General features: G+C 37.3%; 1 protein-coding gene across 1 annotated transcript in view; it reads left to right on the top strand.

Annotated features, from left to right (window-relative positions):
* The window catches only part of Usp39 (ubiquitin specific protease 39), a 64930-nt gene extending 53599 nt beyond the window's left edge, over nt 1-11331 (top strand). The window contains exons 9-10 of the mRNA XM_089099543.1: nt 440-575; nt 11116-11331. Coding sequence (XP_088955669.1) covers nt 440-575; nt 11116-11259 — 280 coding nt within the window. The 3' untranslated portion in view covers nt 11260-11331. The remainder of the gene's footprint in view (nt 1-439; nt 576-11115) is intronic.
* The last annotated feature ends 1718 nt before the right edge of the window (nt 11332-13049 follow it).

A 13049-nucleotide genomic window follows, 5' to 3' on the forward strand; every position in this document is an offset into this window, starting at 1 on the left:
ATAGGCCTTCATCGCGGATCTTCTTGTAAACAGTTTCAGTTTCAAAATACGTTTGAGGTAACGCAAGATTCATCACTGTCGTGCCTCTACGCTCCCTCACTTTAAAATTTCGATATTTTTACAAATTTTTTATGGTTCCCCCCCCCCTTTTTTTTTTTGGCATTATTTAATTATTTTCTGATGAACTCAAATAACATTTAAAAGGTGGATTACGAATTTGGATACAATCTAGTGGGGCTAATGATTTGAGAAATGTTTTCCAAAATTCCAAAAGTATAATGGGTGGCGTAAATTATATCAAGACATGTAAAATTTTATTGTAAAAATGGTTTTTGGGGGGATTTTCAAGTGTCGTCTAATTTTTTGTTAAATATGTGAAATTACTTCTGGCTAAGTTTAAGAATTAAATAGTTTTTACTATTATTACTTTTTATTATAGAAACGTTGACGTTGGGGAGCTTCTGACTCCCGAAATACGTGCTAAGCAGAAGCATACCGTATATGACCTTGTAGCAAATATTGTTCACGATGGTGAACCAACCAAAGGTAGCTACCGAGTTCATGTTCTACACAAGGTAAGAGTCTTTTGTTCCCCCTTTACAGTCTTATAGTAGATCTTCATGTATCAAAAGAAAAGATCAAAAAGTTTTTACAGTGTTTTGTATATAGGAAAGAGGTGAGAGGAAATTCAAGACCGTCTCTGAGAAAAAAAAAACAAAAAACAACCTTATTCTAACGTTACCAAGAAGAACCATAAAGATAATTAAAAAACCTAATTAATAATGTCCGTGGTATTTATTTTTATCTCTTTATTATTGTTTAATGATTTTTATAAGGTAGGGTATATGAGATAAATACATTAAAGTGTTTAGTGCTCTGTACGAGGATTACATTTTTGCGGTTAAGGTCGGAAATAAGGTTGTAGCTGATTTTGTATTAAATAAGGAGCTGAACAGGGTTGTGTTCTATCCCCATTTATATGGATCATTTTGATTGAGTTTGGCCTAAGGAGCACATCAAAGGCTATTGGAGACTATGGAATCAACTGGGGATGTAAAACTCTTCTAGATTTTGATTATGCTGATGATTTAAGCATCCGAGATGAAAGTTTGAGCAAAATGAATGAACTTTTAGAAGTCAGGCTAAAAGAATAGGTTTGAAAATTAATGTCAAGAAGACTAAGTCGCTAAGACTAGGAATAAATGAAGGTTAAGAGGTGACGTTGGGTAACGAAACGATCAACCAAGTGGACAGCTTCACTTACCCACTTAATATTATTAGTAAAAACGGTGGGTGCAGTGAAGATGTAAAAAGTAGAATAGCCAAGGCCCGAGGGGTATTTTCGCAGTTGAAAAAGTTTAGAAGAATATGATGATAAGCCTGCATACCAAGATTGTAATATTGGAAGCTGCAGTGATGACACTGGTCAAATGCGGTTCTGAAGCATGGGGGCTCCAAAAAGCGGATGAAGATTTGCTTGATGTTTTCTAGAGAAATTGCCCACGGATCGTTTTGGGTACCACACTGACTGATCGTATCTCAAGCAGTAGGCTGTACGAAAAATGTGGTTCAATCCTGCTTTCTAGGGCTATAATGAGAGAAAGGATAAGATGGCCAGGACACGTTCTACGAAAGAAGGATGACAGATTGCCATTATCGACCAACTGTTTAGGGGAGAACGAAAATCAGGTCGTTCCTGAATGGGGTTGGAGGATGTCGTAAGAAAAGATTTAAGGGAAAAGGGAACTTATTGAGAGCGTGTAAAGAGGGAGACTTTGAATAGATTAGGATGGAGGAGGAACGTGCGTAGCTGTGTTGGCCTCAAACGGATGGGTGTTGCAGCTAGTTGTTAGTAGTAGTAGTATATAAGATTCTACCCGTGATCAATGTAAGTCTTTTGATTTTCTTTAGTTGTATTTTAGTTGTATATTGAAAGACAGGAAAAATCAAAAAGGCTTCTAGGATATTCATAATGTACTGAAATTACTTTTAAATGTTCTAAAAGAATAGCAACATTAGATTTTTAATTCAATTATTAGCTAAGCTAATCTTAGGGATTTTAGCAACGAGTTATAAGGTAATTAGAAAACATAAATAATAATGTAAGTGGTTTTTTTTTTTCTTCGTTATTATTTAACCTTCTAAATAATACAGGTGGGTCAATCCCGCATAGGGGCTATAATGAGAGAAATGTTGAGATGGCTAGGACACTTTCAGGGCTTGGTTCTGCAGTGAGTTGTTAGTATATATATATATATATATATATATATATATATATATATATATATATATATATATATATATATATATATATATATATATATATATATATATATATATATATATATATATATATATATATATATATATATATATATATATATATATATATATATATATATATATATATATATATATATATATATATATATATATATATATATATATATATATATATATATATATATATATATATATATATATATATATATATATATATATATATATATATATATTTATCTGGAAAACGTGTAGCAATCCTCATCTGATTTTTGGAGCGCCCATACTTCAGAGCCATATTTGATCACTGTCAACAATGTAGGTTCCAATATTCTGGTCTTGGTTTGCACACTTATCTTCCCATTTTTCAAAACTTTTTTCAGCTGTGATCGGTTTGTTGAAAAAAGTACAAATGAATGTGCATTGTCAGTTTATTATAAACTGACATTTTATTACTGATATTAAGTAATCAAAACTTTAATATTATTTGATTTATTAAAGTTATAAAAGTAAAAACATTTATATTTTTTCAGTAAAGTGCAAATTGTGTTCTGACCTGTAAAAGCATAGTGGTTTTAAGCTCTATTCATGTTAGTTTCTGCTCGTTTTGAATTTGAATCGTTTGTTAATTTTAATTTCTGTTCATTCTGTGTTTCATTTATTTATCGATGCTGATTTGTGGTAGTTTCACGCTTGGTAGATTATTGGATTTTGTTTTTGCTCATTTTTTGTTTAATGGAGTTCTTTACTTTTCTTTGAAAAGTAAAAATTTGTGGAAATTTTGTGGAAAACTTTTTTTTAATTAATTTCTGTTCGTTTTATACCGACATAGTCTTTTCGGCGATAAAGAAAATAATACTTCAAATCTTCTCGTTTTTTTAAGACTTTATAGTGGGCGTGGGAGGGTGGGCATGGGAGGGTGGGATTGGAAGGGGGTTGAGTTGCCCTCCAATCATTTTTGAATGTTAAAAAGGGCATCAGTCCTTTCTATTTTCAATCGAAAGAGCCCTTTTCGAAGTTCCCACGACAACTCCTTCGATACGAAGTGCTCTGGTCTAAACAACAACAACAAAAATAATAAATTATACCCACATCGATCTTTACTATAAAAATGTCAAGCCTTCCAATCACTTTCGACTATTAAAAAGGGCACTAGGCCTTTCGATTTCGAAAGGCCTATTTCTTGAATCGAATGAGCCATTTTGGAAACGACAAAGCTTTCTATAAACACCTTATATGCCCCCAGGGCATAAATTACAACCCTTACCCTAAGGTATGTTAGGGTGGTTGTCATCCTCTAAGACCGAATTTCCAGAACTTTCATCTACGTTAAACAAAATGGGTATCTCAAAATTTTGATAGGATGTGTTTGGGGAAATGGTGGGCGTGAGAGGCGCGGTAGTCGCTCTCCAATCACTTTCAACTATTAAAAATAACCCTAGCCCTTTCAATTTCCAATCAAATGAGCCCTTTTAAAGTTTCTACGACAAAACTTTCAATAAAAATCTCATATACCCCCCGGGCAAAACTTACAACCCTTGCCCGGAGGGCGGGGGGGGGGGGGGTGTCATTCTCAAAGACCTAATTTCCAAAACTTCCTACTACGTTGAACAAAACGGCTATCTGAAAATTTTGATTGGATGTGTTTGGAGGAATGGTGGGCGTGATAGGGGGGTTAGTTACCCTCCAATCACTTTCGACTATTACAAAGGGCACTAGCCCTATCAATTTCCAATTGAATGGGCTCCTTTGAAGTTTTATGACAACTCTATCTATAAAAACCTTATATGCCCCCAGGGCAGAACTTTCAACCTTTGCCCTTGGGGCTCTGGGGGGTTTGTCATCCTTAAATACATAATTTCCAGAATTTTCAATATTCCAGAATTTTCAATACGTTGAACAAAATGACTATCTCTAAACTTTGATTGAATGTTTTTTGGGAAATGGTGGGCGTAATTACTCTCCATTCACTTTCGACTATTAAAAAGGGCAATTTCAATTTCCAATCAAATGAGCCTTTTTTGAAATTTTTACAACAACTTTCGATGTAAACCTTAATGCCTTCAGGGCATAACTTACAACCCTTGCACTGAGGGCTCTGAGGGGGTTATCATCCTAAAAGACTTACCTTCAAGAACTTTCAACTACTAGTCCAGGACTTTTAGGGTTTGACCCGGACAAAATTGCAATATAAACGAAAATGGTGCCAAAATGATAAGAAAAAAAATTCTTAACAACATACTAAAGTCCCCATAAATCCGAGTGGGGCGAGTACCCGAAAAACAGGGGAAAAGGGGGAAATGCGGGGGAAATTGGGAAAAATGCCGAACACGCCCAGAAAATAGTTCAAAGTGAGTTTTTTGGGGCTTTGCCATACGCTGATCACGAAACTGACATCTAAAAATCCGTATAGAATAAAAGTACTACGGAAAACGGGGGGAACTGGGGGAAGAGGGGAAAATAAAAATGCAGGGTAGGGGTAGAAAGCACTTTGAAACATGTTTTCTGGGGTCTTTCCATCTGCTGATCCCGAAACTGACAACTAAAATGAAATAAAGAACATGAGCCCCACCATAACGGGGGAAAAGGGGGAAAGAGGGGAAGAAAAGGTACAATTGAAGTCAGGGGTAGAAATCAGTTTGAAATGTGTTTTCTGGGGTTTTCCTATCTGCTGATCACGAAACTGACACCTAACATGAAGGAAAGAAAACGAGAATCATGAAAACAGAACAAAACTGGAGGAAATAACGGAAAAAGGGAAGGGAAGCCTGACTCCTGAGCCAGCTGCTAATGGCTAATAAGTAGGCCTATGGACAAAATAACTCGCTTAAGTATCAAACTTTTACTTTCTTGAATCACAGACATTTCTTACAACCATTTGAATTACTAAACATAAAGAAAACAATTGCTTGGCAGTGATCACAGTATAAAACTTCCGCTATTATAGGTAAAATTTGAACTTTCGAAGGCAATATCGTTGAATAAAAAACTAAAAAAAGAATTTCAGTAACTATAGGTAAAATCTGCACTTTTTAAGGCAGTAGAGTTGACTTGAAAAACACAGCATTGATGTCACTAGTCGAGCTCCTCGTCTTCGACAATCTCGTTGTCCCTGTTCAAACAGTTGATATCCTGACATTCTCCGCACGCGAACGTACACGCTAATCTATTTTTCTTGCAGCTGCATCGCGAGTTCTCGCAGCCTGTCTTACAGTTGCATCTCACGACACTCAAAAGAGTCTGAGGTGCGGGCAACAAATCGGTCATCACAGGTGAGTATTTATGGTCTCTGAAGACCCAACCCCAGTCAGCCGGGTCGAGGTCAGCTGGTTCCCCTTTCCAACGGGATACCTGGAGGCGCACTCGCTGGGAGTGGAATGAAGCTGCAGCTTCGGTTGGCGGAAGCCTTTCAGGCTTAACAAACGCCCTAGTATTTGACGAAGAAACTTTTTCCAAAAAAATTCGATGTCGCAGCTTAGTGAGATCTTCGTTTGGTCATGCTTTATACAAGCTGAGGAGAAGATCCGCTTTTACAATTTCATCTTTAGACGATGATTCATCCAGAAACACTTCACATTTTTTTCTGAACACTTCGCTCTTCTTCAAAAGAGGTAGCACAGCTTGCTTTCCAAGTCTGAAAACTCGTGAGGTCGTGTCACATCCCAAGAGTGCGTGCCCTACCAGAAGTAGCCTGGATACTTCTCCCATTTTTTTTTAACTTTGTTGAGGCACCAGAACCGTGTTATCGCTTCTTTTGCGTTCGTTGACGATTCGAAGTAAAGTATTTTTGCATTAGGCGGGAGGTGATACAAGAGTAGAATCAGAAGGTCAGTGTCGTTGCCGAGAACTATTGTTTCAGAGTTTTCTGCTTTCGTTACGGCAGTCCTCACGATTAGATAGTCAGCATCGTCCTTTGCATGGACGACTTCAAATCCTTTGGCTCTGAGTTTTTCCCCGATGTAGGTTATAATTCGCTGTTTGTTCTGAGAGTTGCTCAAAAACTCTTCCTTCTTTTTCTGGAGCTTCATCCCTAAACTGAAATCGATCACTTGATGCTGGCTTCCCTTATACCGTCGATTGTGGGTAGCATCTTTAGTGGTTGGACCCGCGCTGTATACAACGAAGACAACAGTAGGGGAGGTACAGCGTCGAGTAACGAAACTAACATAGCTGTCACAGATTGAATCAAAAGTATCACCAATCTTCCAAGGTACTTGCTGAAACAGCCAACCTCCGTCAACTACAGTGACACGATCTGACACTGGCAGGTGGTCAATCGAGTCCGTTTTCGCTTCTTTCCATATTGATTTTGTTAGTGCAGCTTTGTCTGGCTGACGTATTATGCCAGGATTCTCAAACGAAGCGGGCGGATAACTGCACAGTTCGTAACGTAGAGTTTCTGCCATGTCATTTTCGGATGTATGGGCAGCAGTCGAAAGACGTTGAAAAAGCAGTGCAGGGTCGATATGTAAAATCTCGCCATCTATCCTTATGTTCCCATCGGATGCCAGTGTAACGACTTTGTCTTTCTTCCTGAATTAAAAACTTTCGACGGATTGGCCATCCATGCGCTGGTGGATCAGCTCACCTACAGCTTTAGCATCCTCTGCATTGACGCCTTTTTGGGCAATCAGCCCGGAACCTATACTTCTAAGCTCTGTAGAACTAGTGAAAGGACAGTTCTCTAGAAGGAATTCAAGAAACGTCAGTAGATCCTTAGTATCTCTCTTTATTCGTGCTGCGGTTGCAGTAACGTGCTGTTCACTAGAAGTGTACTCTAGGCCCGTCAGTTTCGGCATTAGATCATTCACTGAAGCGAGTACTGGCATAGACATTGTCTATATGTTTCTCTGAAGCTCAGTCATCCCTTTTCCTTTTGTCAGCCCTTCATCTGTTTTTAGGCTCTTCATCAGCACTGTCTCGATGACGAGGTCTGGAGCCAATCCAGCCCAATAACGATCACTTCGTCGGGCAATAATCTTGCCGCTTGCAAACTGTCCGAAGAGCTGTGGATTCGATGTTTCAAGTTCCTGCATCATCTGAAGAAAAAGACGAACTGACATGGCATAAAGATTATGCCCCGCAGCTGCGAGGTATGGGAGCATTTCAGAAAGAGAGGATAAGTAGAGATCCCAGTCTCCAGTCCTTTCTGCTTTCAAAAACTTCCGAAAGATCGAAACCATTTCGGAATACTGCATGAATAGTTTCGCAGTTCTGCTGGATTTCAGAGACAATTTTAAGGCTTCGAGGCATAGTAACACCACCTGAAGAGCTTCGTGATTAGCCACTTCTTCCGGATAAATATTTCTATCCCCTAAATCATCATACACGCTGGAGACTCGTACAAAATCTTCGCAGTCGGAAGGTCTCTCGCCATACAAAATCAAGCATGCCATACACAAAAGAGAAATATTCAGTGATGCGTCGACTAGCTAGTGAGCTCTTACTGCTCTTTCAACCGCTTTGCCGCTGAAAATGTGTTTCACTGTATTCTCCCCGTGCACAAGTTCTAACATCTCTTTCAGGCCTGACCCTTCCGTTATAGGGGTAGCCGAACCTCTATGGGGTAGCCGAACCTCTATAGATCTCCTGTATTAACATTTGTAAACATGTCCACATGCTTTCTACCCCTACCCTGTATATTTCCCTTTTTCCCCTCCCTCCCCCCTATTTCCCCGTTTTATGTTGATAAATTTTTTTATATCATTTTAGTTCTCAATTTCGTAATCACCAGATAGGAATACCCCAGAAAATATCTTTCAAACCGCTTTCTACCCCTACTCTGTATTCTTCTCTTTTCTCTCCTCTTTCCCCTGTTCCCCCGTTTTCCGTAGTACTCTTTTTCTATGCTGAATTTTAGATGTCAATTTCGTAATCAGCGTATGTGAAAACATCAGAAAACTCACTTTAAACTATTTTTTGGGCATGCTCGATAATTGTCCCATCTTCTCTCGTATGTCTCCTTTCCCTCCGATTTTTCGGGTTTCTGCCCCGCGTAGATTTCTTGGGACTTTTAGTGTTCTGTATTAAATTATTTTTCTGATCAGGTTATTACTAGGTTCATTTTTATCGAAATTTTTTAAGGGCTCGACAGTTTTTTTAGCTAAAAGTCCTGGACTATACGTTGAACAAAATATATATCTCAAAATTTTGATTGGATGTGTTAGCGAAAATGGTGGGCTTGAGACAGGCGTTAGTTTCTCTCCAAACACTTTCAGCTAGCAAAAAGTGAACAAGCCCTTTCTATTCTCTACAGATTAAGCCCATTTGTCATTTTGCTCTTTAAATTAAAATATTAACCTCACTATGGGCTCAACCTGTAATCCTTGCCCTGAGGGCTTTGTGGGGGGGGAGGGGTTGTCATCCTTAAAGACCTAATTTCCAAAATTTTCAACTACGTTGAATAAAATAGCAATCTAAAATATTTATTGGATGTGTTTGGAGAAAAGATGGGCGTGAGAGGGGGGTTAGTTGCCCTCTACTCACTTTCGAATATTAAAAAGGGTAGTAGCCCTTTGAATTTCCAATCGAATGACCCCTTTTTCAATTTTCTACGACAAAGATTTCAATTAAAACCTTACATGCCCCCAGGGCATAACTTATAACCCTTGCCCTAAAGACTGTGGGGGAGTGTCCTACTCAAAGGTATAATTTCTTTAAAACTTTCAACGACGTTGAACAAAATGGCTATCTGAAAATTTTTATTGGATGTGTTTGGGGGAATGATGGTCGTCGGGGGGGGGGGGCTAGTTGCCGTCCAATCCCTTTCGACTATTAAAAAGTGCACTAGCCCTTTGAATTTCCAATTGAATGAGCACTTATTGAAGCTTCTATGACAAAGCCTTCCACAAAATCCTTATATGCCCCCAGTGCTTAACTTAAAGCCCGTGCCTTGAGGGTTGTGGACGAGTATCCTCCTCAAATACACATTTTCTATATGGAAATCAGCTGCGCCGAATAAAATGGCTATCTCAAAATTTGATTGGATGTGTTTGGGAGAATGATGGGCGTGGGAGGGGGGGTTGGGGGCTAGTTGCCCTCCAATCACTTTTGACTACTAAACAGGGTACTAGCCCTTTGAATTTCCAATCAAATGAGCCTTTTTTGATGTTTCTACGACAACGCTTTCTATATAAACCTTATATGCCCCCAGGGCATAACTTACAACTTTTGCCCTGAGGGTTGCGGGGGAGTGTCCTCCTCAAAAATATATTTTCTATGTGGAAATCAACTACGCTGAACAACATCGCTACCTCAAAATTTCGATAGTATGTGTTTTGGAAACTGTTGGGCGTGGGGGGGGGGTAGTTGCCCTCCAATCACTTTTGACTATTAAAAAGGGCAATAGAACTCTCAATTTCCAATCGAATGAGCCCCTTTTGAAGTTTCTACGACGACCCCTTCCATATGAAGTGCCCTGCTCTAAAAGAAAACATAATAAATAGTATATTGTGCCAACATCGTTCTTATATGCCCTCAGGGCATAACATAAAACCCTCGCCCCGAGGGGTGTGGGGGAGTGTCTTCCTCAAAAACATATTTTCTATGCGGAAATCAACTACGCTGAACAAAATGGCTATCTCAAAATTTTGATTGGATGTGTTTGGGGGAATGATGGGCGTAGGGGGCTAGTTGCCCTCCAATCACTTTCAACCTTTAAAAAGGGCACTAGCCACTCCAATTTCCAATCAAATGAGCCCTTTTCTAAGTTTCCACGACAACTCCTTCGATACGAAGTGCCCGGATATGAAAAAAAACACATTGTGCCCACATCCTTCTTTACTTAGCGCGCGCTGCCTATGATTGTCCTGGACATTGTTTTGTTTTACCCCATTCTTATCTTTAACTGGGACAAGTCCAGATTGATAATTCCCTCTCAATTTATTAACATGCCAGTAGCATATGTATATGTTGCCGTGAATGTCCGCAAATTCGCGAATGTCGACAGTCAGGTTACGAATAACCTGAAAGTTCTGGAAAAATCCAGTAGTTATTCGTGGCACCCGCTTCATAGTAAAAGCAAAGAGAAGAGTAGAGATGATTGTCTCATCCTTCAGTGTCCAAAAATGTGCTTTGATTGCATCTGTGTGACGTAAGTTGTCGGATTTTTTTTTAAACCAATCAAATTATTCATCCTGAAGTGTAAGATTATGCCTATATCAGAAAGAGAAGGCAAATAACTCTGTTAAAATTTTCCGTTAAAATAAATCAATTCAGACAAGGCCCGTATCCAGGGGGCGGGGATTACTTGGGACTTGACCCCCCCCCCCCCCCAAAAAAAATGCCCGACTCGTAAGAACATAATAAAATGCATTGTGTTAAAATTTTTAAATTAAATTTGTTAATTCAAAATTGTGCGTTTTTCTGTCAAAACTAAATCTGTTTGAATAACTGTTTAATTTTTTGCGAATAAAAAGCTCCATTTTCAGGCCACCCCACATGCAACATGGAATTATACAAGGTTTGTGCAGATTTTCGTTTTTTGTACCCGTGTTCGGGTCTTTTAGAACCCGCGTTCAACCATGCTATTGTGGTACGTTCGTGTCCAACATGTTTGGAACCCGTAGATGAAAATGCTTTAAACTTTCGCTGGGTTGAAAACAGAGAACCAATTTTTTGTTTTTGTAAAACCCGTTTGAAACACACATCAAACCTGATGCCTGAGAAAGGGACTAAAGAACGTGAAACCAGTTTTTATTTTTGAAATTTCAAGCGAGGAGAAAGAACTAGTAGGTTTTTAGTCACAACATGTTTTACTTGTAAACTCTGTTCACTGTCTCTGTGATAAGACCTTTTTTTACTATCAAATATACTATTTACTTTTTCTATTGATAGGCAAGTGGAAAATGGTTTGAAATGCAAGATTTGCATGTGACAGAAATTCTACCACAAATGATTACATTAACAGAAAGCTACATTCAAATTTACGAATTGCGAAAAGACTCCACAACCAACAATTCAAGTGCTGAGCCTTCCTGACCTTATTTATTAATTTCTCTTTTGTAATTTTAGAATGCAGGTTTATTATGATTTAATAATATATGCTTTCAAGTAATTTTATATGTAGGCTACTATTTAGCTAATGCTGAGATTTAGGTAATGCAAGATGTTTCTATTTCAACTAGTAAAAACAAATGTGTTGAATTATACAGGTATGTTGATACGTAGGCTACTATTTAACTAACACTGAGATCCAGGTTACAGTGATAGGTAGCAGCTTAGTAAGGGGCAATCGTGTCCCACGGTAAGAAATACCACAACTTAAAACTCCTAACAATAGATGAGTTTAAAACAAGAAGTACCTATTAGAACTGTCATGTTCAAAATCCCTAAATGGAAAACATACCGTCCCCTGGCTTGAACAACATAAGGCATATATTGGCTCGAAAATCGAGAAAAGCATCTGCAACACGATATTCTGCATGGACGGCATTCTTTTTTTCTTTATTTTCCTCCTCAGATAGCTTGGCACTGGAACATCGAAGAGAGTTGTTTAATGGCTCATTTCAAAGGAAATTGATGTGGTTAAAAAACTTTTGTAATACTTTTTTTGAATCAAATCAATTTTTTACGAACACTGCATTTTCTATAACACTATAGTAGCTTTTGTTATTATTATCAGTAGTTTGTTACATCTATGTGCTTTTGTAATTAACAAAAAAATATTAAAAATAAAATCAATATTTTTACAAAGAACTTTTACCGATATAACAAACATGTATACATAGTTATGTTTACATAGTTTCCATATACATATTTTTGGAAAATGCGGTATTTCTTAAATTTTACCAAATTTATATAAGGCACGACCGTTCTGTTTCACGTAGTACAAGTAAATATGTTGACAATTATACATATATGCTAATATGTAGGATGTTCCGAATATTTTGAATGTTGTGAAATCTTTTACTCAAAAATTTAAACGTGGTTCATATTTTACTTAATTAAAGAACTGCGAATTTGTCATCCACGGCATTCATAAGATTATGCTTGTATGATAAATAGTTAGATATCGATAGGTAGTTGACTGAAAATGCGCACCACGTTTAAATTTCTTGAAAATTTTTACAAATTTGAGTAAAAGAGTTCAAAATATTCAGAAAATTTGAAGTAGGCCTATGTTTATCAAAGTATTCTTTAGGACCGACAAATTTATTTTCCCCTTTTTAGTCAATTTGTAAAACGTGATTTTTGAAAGTTTTATAAAAAACTTTACTTAAAAACCGTGGTTTTTTAAGTTTTTTGAAAAACTTTTTTAATTTTAAAACGTGATTTTTTAAAATATTTTAAAAAAACGTTTTTTTTTTACTTAAAAAACTAAAAAACACGTGTTTTTTTTTAAAAAGTTTTTTTATGAAGTATTTTTTCAAGCCACTTGACTGTTAGGGTGGGTATAAAAAGCACGGCATTAAAATCCCATTATTGCAGAAGATGTGCAGTTTTTTTCTAAAGTATAAGAAAATAGTGTGAATAACCTTGTCGGATTTTGTGTTCAGTTCGCTCAAAGAGCCTTAATTTCTCAAAAAGAGCTATTAAAAAACTACAGGTATTATGAAAACGTGTTTAGTTCTAGGTATCAGTATTTCTAGGATGTAATAGAGGGAAACTGCAGAGTTTTGACTTGTTAGCAATGAAGAATAAAAAAAACGATTTTTTCTAACATAGCTCGAAATCTTTGGCACCTGCAGTTTTGAAAATATTCTTTTTCCACACCCAAAAAAGTTAAAGAAATGTACAAAATTTCCGTCCATAAATGTAGAAAGCAAGTT

Source organism: Artemia sp. Qi Xiang Cuo, chromosome 13, assembly GCF_049724085.1.
Source record: "Artemia sp. Qi Xiang Cuo chromosome 13, ASM4972408v1, whole genome shotgun sequence".
NCBI classification, from domain to species: Eukaryota; Metazoa; Arthropoda; class Branchiopoda; order Anostraca; family Artemiidae; genus Artemia; species Artemia sp. Qi Xiang Cuo.